Consider the following 12,910-nt stretch of genomic DNA (forward strand, 5'->3'; position numbering starts at 1 on the left):
ATCCAACAAATATAGCATTCTGCATTCATTGTCATTGACAGCACATTCAGCAACCACTGAGTTAGCACTACTCTTTAGTTCCTGAGTGGTGACCTGGTTAAATGCACACCACAACACCACACCATCTGCTATACAAGGTTCTCATAGAGATGCTACTTCAATGTAGGGTGGTCATTCATCTCCACCTCATATACAGATATATGATCTTAATTTAAACTATACTGTCACAGCAAAATAATCCTGCAGCCTCCGGATTTAAACATTTAGTCCAAAATGTTGCTTGATTGGTGGTTAGGCTATTAGCAGGCCAAAAGTAGGCGACATGAAAAGTGCAATACAGTTAATATAACCATGTGTTGGTTTTCAGTTAATTCATGTAAATCACAAAGCTCATCTGCATTTCCTGTGGTTAACGACAATTCTTAGCAACAAAAGAGTGATCAAATTAAGATCCTACATCTTTAGACCTACACCATATTTGCTGCTATCCAACTTTAGTGTAATTTACTAATAAGTATTTGCACTGTTTTATCAATAAGGTATAAAACACACTAAAAAGCTAAAACATGAAACTGTCTTAATTTGCGTGATTGTCTTATTCCTTTTTTCCATCAAAGGCTTAGTAAATCAGGTAATTAGTGTTCATACACAAACACACTAACTCAGTACTTACAGAGTAACACACAGAGCAAGGTGTGCTCCATTCTGTCCTGACGATGATCTCTGAACTACAGTTCTTCTGACGAACCCCTCTACTTCCTATATGATGACAGATGGATTAGTTCACGCCTCTTTACCGTCACACAGAGAAATAGAGAGAAGCATTCTACAGAAATGTACGAAGACTGTGAAAAAAAAGAGTAACAGTTACTGGTGAGTTTATTTTCCGACCAACGTCTTGTGATTAGCTACATGACCTCACACTGGTTCCTTCCTCTTTACTGTATAGAAGGAGGATGAAATGAGAATAGATACCTGAGATGAGATCAGAGCTTGTGATTTGATATCAGAATGTGCAGATGGTTGTTTCATCATTCCACCCACAACGCACAGATAGATAGATAGATAGATAGATAGATAGATAGATAGATAGATAGATAGATAGATACTGACTATAGGCCTCCCTTCAAGCCTAGGGTGCTAACCTCAGTTGTTCCACTGAGCCCAAATAGACATCTTCACCCCCACCTCTTTCCCTCTCCTCACCCTCTCTCTTCACACACACACTACTGCTCAGTAATAGCATGTGTCAAAACCACAGTCAGCTAGCTAACTCACTCATTACTCAGATGGTCCTGAGGGACACATTTAGTTAAAAATGGTCTACATAGATATGTATTTGTTATTGTGTTGTTAATGTGATGTGTATCAGGATAATTGTTCATGTATTTTTCATGTGTGTGTGCGTTAGTGTGGTGTGTGTGTGTGTGTGTGTGTGTGTGTGTGTGTGTGTGTGTGTGTGTGTGTGTGTGTGTGTGTGTGTGTGTGTGTGTGTGTGCTTCAGAGGCATGCACATGCATTACCACAGACGAGAGAAAGGAGGAGTTTCAAAGCTGTAACTGGGTACATGAATCAAAACATTTTAGAATTTTCCACTTTATTCCAACAGTTTACCTCTAAGTATATGAAAGTGTATTTTTGTAGAGTGTAGTGTGTGACACACGTACAACATGTGAAGGAGCTAACATAAATAGAGAGAGAAAGGTTACAAGGGAAAAGCAGTCAGACTTCTCCTTTAGTGGGTATAGCAAGGTAAACATCTGGGGTTTCTTATCGCCGCCTTCAGGGACAGGCCTGTAACTACTCCACATTCTAGTGGATCACAATATAGAAACTAATATGGTCATTGGTCACATAGCAACAGCATAAGCCCTCAGTCTACTGGGTCTGCCCTCTTATTCCTTCCTCTCTCTATCTCATCATAATAGTACAGACATGGAACACTTCTGTATGGGTTCATATCAGTAGAAGTCAATCTGAGTGTGGTTTACAGAAGACTGACAGCACTATGGTGCATAGAGATTTTGTTAGAAAGTGTTGCTTTACATAATAAGATGTTTCAACTGAGAAAAACAGAGTCAAATTAATATGTCCTTAAATCAAGTTATATTTCAAAGCAATACAATGATGAGGTGAATCATCACTTTTTATTTGCTATATGAGAATTCAAACAAAATATAACACACCTTCTCCGTTTTAAGTTCCATGGTGGTACACTCATCTGGCTCCTATAACAACTTCTGAAATTATTTTACAAAAGACTTACATGTTGAAAATGTTTTACAAAATACTTAGACGGTATTTCAAAATTATTATAAGTCAAAAGTTTGTGGAGTTTGTGGAGCTGGTAGACTCAGCGATATGACGTAGATTTAGAAAGTAAACTGCATAGTGGTTCAATTTCCATAACAACTAAGAGCATTGAAGCATGAGACTCAACTTCTCCTCTGTTTTGATCCTGTGGCTATGACACTGTGAACACCGTGAAGTGAACCTGTGCATATGTGCAGATACTGTGTGTGCCTGTGTGAGAGTGAAGTCTTGCATCTCGCTCATCTCAATATCTGCAGTGCTACTCGTGGCAACATAATTTTGCTGATTCTATCCTTAATATAAAAATAAGCATTAAAGCTGCATTATGTAAAGATACATTTTTAATAACAAACTATAGTTACGTGTCCCATCTTAACTGTTACAGTAGGTTGAACAACCAAGTATAAACACATCTTTAGTCTTTAAAATTCTAATTAAAAACGGAAACGATTCACGTATAGTTTATATCCACCTGCATGTAAAAAGAGACACTATGCTCTTGTTTAATTAAAAGACTGAAATAAAGGGAGGTAAGTCTAATATTTCAAGAAAAACAAAATTACAATGCCGCCATTGGACTCTGAAGCAGTTGAAACAAGTTCTCTGGCGGGATGAATCACACTTCACCATCTGGCTGTCCGATGGGAAATTCTGGATTCTGGATGATAGAGAACACTACCTCCCCGAATGCATAGTGCCAACTGTAAAGTTTGGTGGAGGAGGAATAATGGTCGGGGGCTGATTTTCATTGTTCTGGCTAGGCCCTTTAGTTCCAGTGAAGAGAAATCTTAATGCCACATTACATTATAAAATGACATTGTAGACAATTCTGTGCTTCCATCTTTGTGGCAACAGTTTGGGGAAGGACCTTTGCTGTTTCAACATGACAATGCCCCGTGCACAAAGCGAGGTCCATACAGAAATGGTTTGTGGAGATCGGTGTGGACGAACTTGACTGGCCTGCACAGAGCCCTGACCTCAACGTTGGAAGCAAAGGTGGGGACCAACTCCATATTAATTCCCATGATTTTGGAATGAGATGTTCAACGAGTACTTCTGTGACAAAACAACAACACAGAGTTACACATGGGATAAACAAACGTACAGCCAATAACACAATAGAAAATCTGTATACAGTGTGTGCAAATGAAATAGGGAGGTAAGGCAATAAATAGGCCATAATGGCGAAGTAATTACAATTCAGCAATTAACACTGGAGCAATAGATGTGCAGATGAGGATGTGCAAGTAGAAATACTGGTGTACAAAAGAGAAGAAAAAAGAAAAAAGAAATATATGGGGTAGGTAGTTGGTTGGATGGGCTATTTACAGATGGGCTGTGGACAGCTGCAGCGATCAGCTGCAACGATCGGTAAACATAAAGTGGTTTTTCCTTTAAAAGTTGCAGTGTACTGCGGCACAGCTTGCGTGGTGCCGCAGAATTCTATGGCACGTTATTTAAGTGCCAACCACTGGTACCATTAATGCTAGTTAATCCTAGTTTGACCACGAGAGGGCATCTGTATGAAGCATGTGATAGCCTTCAATAGTGGCTGTACTAGAGAATTTAAAACCTTTTTTTGTGAGAACATAGTATATGAGACTGATTTTAAGAAATTTTGCTAAATTAATTTGATTAATATTATGGTGTTTGTATTCCAAGAAAAACTAAAAACCCTTTGGGTTTCCATTAGGATGGAACGGAAAATATGCTGCTGTACAAAGTGACGTCGGGACTAGGCTACAGTACTGGACTATTTTGCTAAAGAATCCTGTGTCGTGCGGGCACGCGGGAGACGGTGGTTCAATACCCTGATGGGGAGGAAGAAATAGGCTGTCCTTGTAAATAATATTTTTTTCTTAACTGACTTGCCTAGTTAAATAAAGGTTTCACTATGAGCATAACATTTCTACATCCTAATTGTATAATTGTAGTCTAACCAATACCCAAACAGAGATTCAGTGAAAATAAAATCTCATTGATTTATCAAGACCTGTCCCCATGCTTGTCTCAGAGAAGATCAAAACGATGCTAAAATAGATGTAGGCTATTGCTTCAAATCCTTTGTCAATACATTTTTATAAATAATACACACCACTTTTAACAACACATTACTCAACACTAGTGAGACTCGTGTTGCCTACGGTAGGCCTACAGTATATCGAAAAATATGACGTGACTCTCAACCAATAATTACATATAGAGGATTGGAGGATTCTAAATTAAAACCAAAAGCTGCCTCATGGGTCTCCCGGTAAAGGCCGGCACGGGTATCTGTAGAAACGCATTTTGCGGTGACTTAGACAGCTGGGCCACTGGGGAGGCCCCATCCACAAAGTATGAAAATACAGAGAGGTGTTGGTAAAGATATATTATCCTGCTAATAATGGGCTAATGGGCTATTATAATACTTTATATGGTGTCCAGGTCAGGATAATCAAAACATTTCTTTATTAAAGACTATCAGAAAGAATGTTGGTAGTTATTTATTTTCATCCAAAGCCATGAATGACTGAGTCACTCAGCTTTATGTAGGTGCCGCTACAGTATATGACTGTGCCATCAACTTGATAATATATAACGATATTTTGGAGGTTATTTCATTTTCAAAAAAACAAAAATGATCGATTGTAATCTGAATAAAGACCAAAATAGTATTTGGAAAGGCCAAAACATTATTTTCTGTTTTTAGATGGAGAGAAACGCTGGGCCAATTGTGCGCCGCCCTATGGGACTCCCAATCATGGTCGGATGTGATACGTAATAATAACAATAATACTTTTTGTTGTATTATTTGTTTTGTCTTTTCTGGTGGATTAAAGTGAAATTGCAACCAATCAAATCAAATCAAAGTTTGTCACGTGCACTGAATACAACAGGTGTAGACAATACAGTGAAATGCTTACTTACAGGCTCTAACCAATAGTGCAAAATAAAGGTATTAGGTGAACAATAGGTAAGTAAAGAAATAAAAACAACAGTAAAATGATAGTTGAAAAAAGCAGTAGCGAGGCTATATACAGACACCGGTTAGTCAGGCTTATTGAGGTAGTATGTACATATGGTTAAATTGACTATGCATATATGACGATCAGAGAGTAGCAGTAGCGTAAAAGAGGGGTTGGCGGGTGGTGGGTGGCGGGACACAATGCAGATAGCCCGGTTAGCCAGTGTGCGGGAGCACTGGTTGGTCGAGCCAATTGAGGTAGTATGTACATGAACATATAGTTGAAGTGACTATGCATATATGATAAACAGAGAGTAGCAGCAGCGTAAAAGAGGGGTTGGGGGTGGCACACAATGCAAATAGTCCGGGTAGCCATTTGATTACCTGTTCAGGAGTCTTATGGCTTGGGGGTAAAAACTGTTGAGAAGCTTTTTTGTCCTAGACTTAGCACTCCGGTACCACTTGCCATACGGTAGTAGAGAGAACAGTCTATGACTGGGGTGGCTGGGGTCTTTGACAATTTTTAGGGCCTTCCTCTGACACCGCCTGGTGTAGAGGTCCTGGATGGCAGGCAGCAATCACGGCCGGTTGTGATACAGCCAACCTAACTAAGAAATACATATGACGATAGAATTCTCCCCCTACCCTCCTTCTAGGCAAGTTTATTGTCCAGCTACCTGCTAATAGCCATAATGACGCTGTACAACATGACCGTGTGTGTTTGAAAGAGTATTTTCCAGTAAGCAACAATTTGTTTACCTTCTTTGTTTAAATAGTTCTGTAATTTAGTGATATTTATTCCCATAGTAATTCATTATCGATCCATAACCAAATAAACATTGTCATTTTGAAAGAGTATTTGTATCATTATTTTATTAACGAAAGCATAAAGATGCCATTATTAGTTACATTGTTTTAGTTTGAACGTGCAGACCGGCATTAAAAACAACGGGAACGTTTCCCTTGTCAGTGCAATTATTAGTGCAATGCCCCTTAAAGTGTTGCTCTGTGCGACCCAGTGTGGCGGGGTATCCCATGGGCTAGGTCCGTCTTCTGTGCGTGGCTCTGCGGCCCATCCCATGCCCCCTGCCCTCATGCCTTGAACCATGCGCGCTTTCTGTGGATACAGCTGGAGAACTGCAAGGCAATCCCATTGTGCGCCACTCGGGATCCATGATCAATATGACCAATATACAGTTGAAGTCGGAAGTTTACATACACTTTGGTTGGAGTCATTAAAACTCGTTTTTCAACCACTCCACAAATTTCTTGTTAACAAACTATAGTTTTGGCATGTCGGTTAGGACATCTACTTTGTGCATGACAAGTCATTTTTCCTACAATTGTTTACAGACAGATTATTTCACTTATAATTCACTATATCCAGCGGGTCAGAAGTTTACATACACTAAGTTGACTGTGCCTTTAAACAGCTTGGAAAATTCCAGAAAATGATGTCATGGCTGATAGGCTAATTGACATCATTTGAATCAATTGGAGGTGTACCTGTGGATGTATTTCAAGGCCTACCTTCAAACTCAGTGCCTCTTTGCTTGACATCATGGGAAATCAAAATAAATCGGCCAAGACCTCAGAAAAAAATTGTAGACCTCCACAGGTCTGGTTCATCCTTGGGAGCAATTTCCAAATGCTTGGAGTTACCACCTTCATCTGTACAAATAATAGTACGCAAGTATAAACACCATGGGATCGCGCAGCCGTCATACTGCTCAGGAAGATGATGCGTTCTGTCTTTTAGAGATGAACATACTTTGGTGCGAAAAGTGCAAATCAATCCCAGTACAACAGCAAAGAAAACAGGTACAAAAGTATCTATATCCACAGTAAAATGAGTCCTATATCGACATGACCTGAAAGGCCGCTCAGCAAGTAAGAAGCCACTGCTCCAAAACCGCCATAAAAAAGCCAGACTATGGTTTGCAACTGCACATGGAGAAATCTCCTCTGGTCTGATGAAACAAAAAAAGAACTGTTTGGCCATAATGACCATCGTTATGTTTGGAGGAAAAAGGGGAGGCTTGCAAGCCGAAGAACACCATCCCAACTATGAAGCACGGGGTGGCAGCGTCATGTTGTGGGGGTGCTTTGCTGCAGGAGGGACTGGTGCACTTCACAAAATAGATTGCATCATGAGGCAGGAAAATTATGTGGATATATTGAAGCAACATCTCAAGACATCAGTCAGGAAGTTAAAGCTTGGTCGAAAATAGGTCTTCCAAATGGACAATGACCCCAAGCATACTTCCAAAGTTGTGGCAAAATGGCTTAAGGACAACAAAGTCAAGGTATTGGAATGGCCATCAAAATGCCCTGACCTCAATCCTATCAAAGATTTGTGGGCAGAACTGAAAAATCGTGTGCGAGCAAGGAGGCCTACAAACCTGACTCGGTTACACCAGCTCTGTCAGGAGGAATGGGCCAAAATTCACTCAACTTATTGTGGGAAGCTTGCGGAAGGCTACCCGAAACGTTTGATCCAAGTTAAACAATTTAAAAGGAATCCTACCAAATACTAATTGAGTGTATGTAAACTTCTGACATGCTGGGAATGTGATAAAATAAATAAAAGTTGAAATAAATCATTATCTCTACTATTATTCTGACATTTCACCTTCTTAAAATAAAGTGGTGATCCTAACTGACATAAGACAGGGAATTTTTACAAAGAGTAACTGTCTCTCCAGGGTACAGAGTGCTGTTGGGCTGGATGGTCAGAACATAGACACAATACACAGACACAATCAACACACTACCATTACCTTATACTTGTTACAGTATTATGAGACAAATAAAACACATTTGTTTTACTTTTCTATACAGAGCATACAAACACAACCAAATACTGACACATACATCATGAATGACTCAATATAAATAGTGTATCAATCACCTATTTCAATTGAATCACCTATTTCTTAAAATAAATTATGACTGAGAAAGGAAAAGCAGTGACAGAGACAAAGAGGATGAAACATAGAGATGGAGGCTTGATCAGATAAATGAATATCTACCATCATCTTCACCACAGTGTCCACAGTAGATTCAACAAAAACAAAGAAAGTCATTACAGTACAGACAATAATACATCGACAGTACTTACAGTGTAGCACACAGAGCAAGGCGTTCTCCATTCTGTCCCACTGACCATTTCCGAACTACAGTTCTTCTGACAAACCCCTCTACTTCCTGTATGATGAGTCTGATTACATCACACAGAGAAAAAGAGAGACAAGATTCTACAGAAATGTATAAAGACTGAACAAAAGAACAGTAACTGTTATTTTCTGAGGAACATATTTTGATGGTTGGCTACATTAGCTACATGACCCCAGCTCTTTATTGGAGGAAAGAGGATGGAACCAGAATAGAAAGGAGATCTTGTGGTTTGACATCAGAATGTGCAGATGTTTGTTTCATGTTGCACTATGCACAGATAGATGGATACTGAAAGACAGACAGAAAGACAGAAAGACATGCACTGAGTGTACAAAACATTAAGGACACCTACTCTTTCCATGACATAGACTGAACAGTTTAATCGAGGTGAAATCCACTTCAATCAGTGTAGATGAAGGGGAGAAGACAGGTTAAAGAAGGATTTTCAAGCCTTAAGACAATTGATACATGGGTTGTGTATGTGTGCCATTCAGAGGGTGAACTGGCAAGACTAAAGATTGAAGTACCTTCGAAAGGGGTCTGGTAGTAAGTGCCAGACACACCAGTTTGTTTCAAAAACTCTAACGCTGCTGGGTTTTTCACGCTGAACAGTTTCCCTTGTGTATCAAGAATGGTCAAAAACGCTTTCTCTCGATAGATAGATAGATATATAGATAGATAGAAGCAGGCCTAGCTAGCTAACCTAATTTGTTCCACTGCCCACAAAGGAAATGGACATCTTCAGCCACCCCCTCCTTTCATACACACACACACACAGCTCTTCTCACCTCTCACTGTCACACTGCTGCTTAGGAGAGCATTTCAAAACCACAGTCAGCAAGCTAAGTAACTAACTCCTCTCAGGGGTTTTGTGGTTGACTTGTTCATTAGACAGTTGAAGCTCAGTCTCAGCCGGCAGCTAGCCACCTAACTAACATATATATATGCGACTATTTCCCAATTGTGCACGCGATCATTCTCTGAGGGACTGTTTTTGTTTGCTTGGGTGACGTGGCAGGAGTCGAGGGAGGGTTAAAAATAAAGCCTTTTGTCCGGCATCTCGCAAACAGTGTCAGCAGCGTATCTAGACTATTTGCCTACTGAACCGACTGCGAGCTGGGGTAGTTTTTTCACATCTCATGCCCTCGGCCTGTCTTAGTGTGTTGCCTAACTGTGTGCTAACAGTAAACTACCTACTACATAGCACTCTACATCAAGTTGAGAGTTGCAATTGGGACATAGCGTTCCAAAGTTAGTGTCCACTGTCCCCTACAGTTCCTGTGGCTGTGACACAAATGGGGCTTTTGTCAGAATTAGAAAGCTACAGATGCTTTAAAGAGAAACAGAGTAAATTAGCATGTCCTGTTTATCTCAAGTCAACTTCCTCTTTCTGTAAAAGGAGTGGACACAGCAACACTGTGGTCTTTCTGTGGGTGGAAAAGATCTGAGGAAGGAGTTTTTGGATAACAACATACTGAATTTATGATACCCGGTCATGTTTACATTTTCAGTAGAATCTGTAGTTTCACTAGGAAAGGTGGAAAGGTGTCAACGGTTTGACTTCATGGCACATGTGACATTTATAATTTGGTTTAGGAGTTATTTGGAGATCAACTGTGTGTGAATGTTGAAGCGTTACAGTACAAACAAGGTAGGTCTGTCAACTGTTCAAGTGAATAACCTGGGAAAGTAGTGATCAGAGTGATAGATTAAATGTAAAGGAGAAATAATATGACACGCAAACTACAGTATACGGTAAAGGAAAATAACATTGCCATTCATCTCTCTGATAAACACAAAAAGCCCCACACACACACAAACAACTGACCTGGTCCAACCTTTGTTTTGTACGGTCAAAAAGGTGACAAACGTATGTGGAATAGGGACCTACTCTCTGTGAGAGAGTAGGCGAAGATGCCATGAAGTACAAAATATCAAGTAAGTAGCCTAGATTTACAAAATATACACAGGCAACAGCTCAAAAGGAAAAGCCTCTGTATCAGGCTTAACCTGTCCTATCTACATGTAGAGAGCAAGACTGAGACAAACCAGAGAGGAAGAGTTGAAACGAGACGGATAAATGTCCCAAAAATCTGTCTTCTCCATCATGTGGTGTTTTCAGTATTTTTCGCTTACCAAGCAAGGAGTTTTTGTATGGAGGGCAATAAGAAAATATAAAAATTGAATGGCTTACTTGCTACTTGTGGTTTGTTTGATCAAACAGAAGTTTCGTAATGATTAGGTTGTTTTGAGTGTACTCAGGTAAGTAGGACACGTGACATCCCGGAACTGTTGAGAATAAACACTCTTCAGTAAGAAGGTTCTAGAGCTCAACATGTCTTCTCCATGCAACACATTACAGAGATCTGTTACAGTATCTGACAACAACACATTGATGCACATTGATCTCTCTTTTTGTTGAGTCATGCTAGAATAACACAGTGGGATATAAGGATATTTGTAAAATGTATTGTAGGACATTGTAGGTAATACAGTAGTAGTAGTGGTAGTGGTAGAGGTATAAGTAGTTGCATAGTTCATACACACTGGTTGATATTTTGTCATTTTGAAACCATGAAAAAGGATCAAATGACATAATATCTCATCTGAATACACCTCACCACATAATTTACCTGCCTTGGACAACAGGCTGCAGATACAGTATGTAAATATGAGAATAGTGTCACTGTCACCGATTTATACGAATAGATTCACCAAAAACTACAGTTGCTTCCACAACTGTCAGTATCACCCACAAATAGATGTGCTGTCATTTTGTGCTGTCATTCTGAAGTTAATTCACACTGTAACTACAGCGAGCTAGAATCCTACCTGCAGTACATTCTAATGAGCATGACAAGCCAACTGTCTCGGTACTGCCTTTAGAGATGGTATCAATATGACTGCAGTACATTGATATTACCACAATATTCAAATAAAACCGAGGGGAAAATAAGAACTGAATATGAGTTCTGCAATGCACCTCACCACCCCACTGTTCTTACCCAGCATTCTCCTGGGACGTGTGTGTGTGTGTGTGTGTGTGTGTGTGTGTGTGTGTGTGTGTGTGTGTGTGTGTGTGTGTGTGTGTGTGTGTGTGTACACATCAGAGGCAGAGCTGTTGTGAGGTCACTCCCACAGACCAGAGACTCAATGAGGAAGACAGTATTCAATCCAAAACTATAACCAGTAAGTGGGTTTTGAGGATAAGCCATGAAGCTTAATTGTTCATGGTCTTTTAGCGCCCCCTTCAGAGCTGGGCCTGTAAATACCACATAGACTCACATCCCATGCATTTAGTCATGATCAAATATGTTTTTGTCACTGACATTTCATTGTGTTCAAATGTATGACAAACATATTTATTAAACTGGATGGGAAGAGTAAAACTGGAAATTGTACTGTAAAATTATTTTATATTTTTGGGGGTTAATTCATGATAATTGATATACTGTAGTAAATGTCCCCTATTGACCTTTCATGATCTCTTTGTTTTGAGGTGTTTCTCACATACTGTGAAAGTGGACTCTGAGCACTGAAACATTTGTCTATTGTGTCTAGATGTTTTCAGAAATACTTCATAAAACAGAGAAGAAATGTCAATTTCAACACCTTTATTTAAAAATGAATTATGAAAATCTCAATTGGCAACTAAGCTCATGAGGCATTTACAAGTTATATTCTTTAAGATTCCCAAAATGTATGTACTAATCACAGATTGTCCCCTGAACTCACACATTGGGGAGCCCAAAAACTATTTTAGGCTGAAAGGAAGGCTGAAAGAAGGTGGCATGGATGAGTTGACTATAACCGTTTACTTGTGCATTCATGCCCTTTTGGGGATGATTTAAAAAAAAGTGAATTACAAAAGCAAATATATTGTAAAAGTAGTCTTTAAAAAAAGTGTATAATTCTAATATTCTGTGAAATGAATATACAAATACACTGAATTAAAATATAAACTCAACATGCAACAATTTAAAAGATTTTACTGAGTTACAGTTCATATAAGGAAATTAGTCAAATTAAATAAATTCATTAGGCCCTAATCTATGGATTTCCTATGACTGGGAATGTAGATATGCATCTGTTGGTCACAGATACCTTTTAAAAATGTAGGGGCATGGATCAGAAAACCAGTCAGTATCGGGTGGGACCACAATTTGCCTCATGCGGCAGAGATGATTAGGCTATTGATTGTGGCCTGTGGAATGTTGTCCCACTCCTCTTCAATGGCTGTGCGAAGTTGCTGGATATTGCCGGGAACTGGAAAACACTGTTGTAGACGTCGTTCCAGATCATCCCAAAGAAAGCTCAATGGCTGACATGTCTGGTGAGTATGCAGGCCATGGAAGAACTGGGACATTTTCAGCTTCCAGGAAATGTGTACAGATCCTTGAGACATGGGGCATGCATTATCATGCAATTGTGTTAGTTGTCCATAGCTTTTGCCTGCCTATACCATAACGGTTA

General features: G+C 39.5%; 1 protein-coding gene across 18 annotated transcripts in view; it reads right to left on the reverse strand.

Annotated features, from left to right (window-relative positions):
- LOC106577870 (immunoglobulin superfamily member 1) overlaps positions 1 to 12,910 on the reverse strand; it is a 120,121-nt gene that overhangs the window by 55,892 nt on the left and 51,319 nt on the right. For 2 of the 18 annotated variants that reach the window (XM_045700475.1, XM_045700473.1), the window contains exon 1: positions 674 to 857. The exons of 15 other annotated variants lie outside the window; for them this stretch is intronic. In XM_045700475.1, the coding sequence (XP_045556431.1) occupies positions 674 to 704 (31 nt within the window). In that variant the 5' untranslated portion in view covers positions 705 to 857. Of the gene's footprint in view, positions 1 to 673; positions 858 to 12,910 lie in introns of those variants that run through there. One more of the 18 variants, XM_045700477.1, reaches the window with a different exon arrangement.

This window comes from Salmo salar, chromosome ssa18, assembly GCF_905237065.1.
Source record: "Salmo salar chromosome ssa18, Ssal_v3.1, whole genome shotgun sequence".
Classification (NCBI taxonomy): Eukaryota; Metazoa; Chordata; class Actinopteri; order Salmoniformes; family Salmonidae; genus Salmo; species Salmo salar.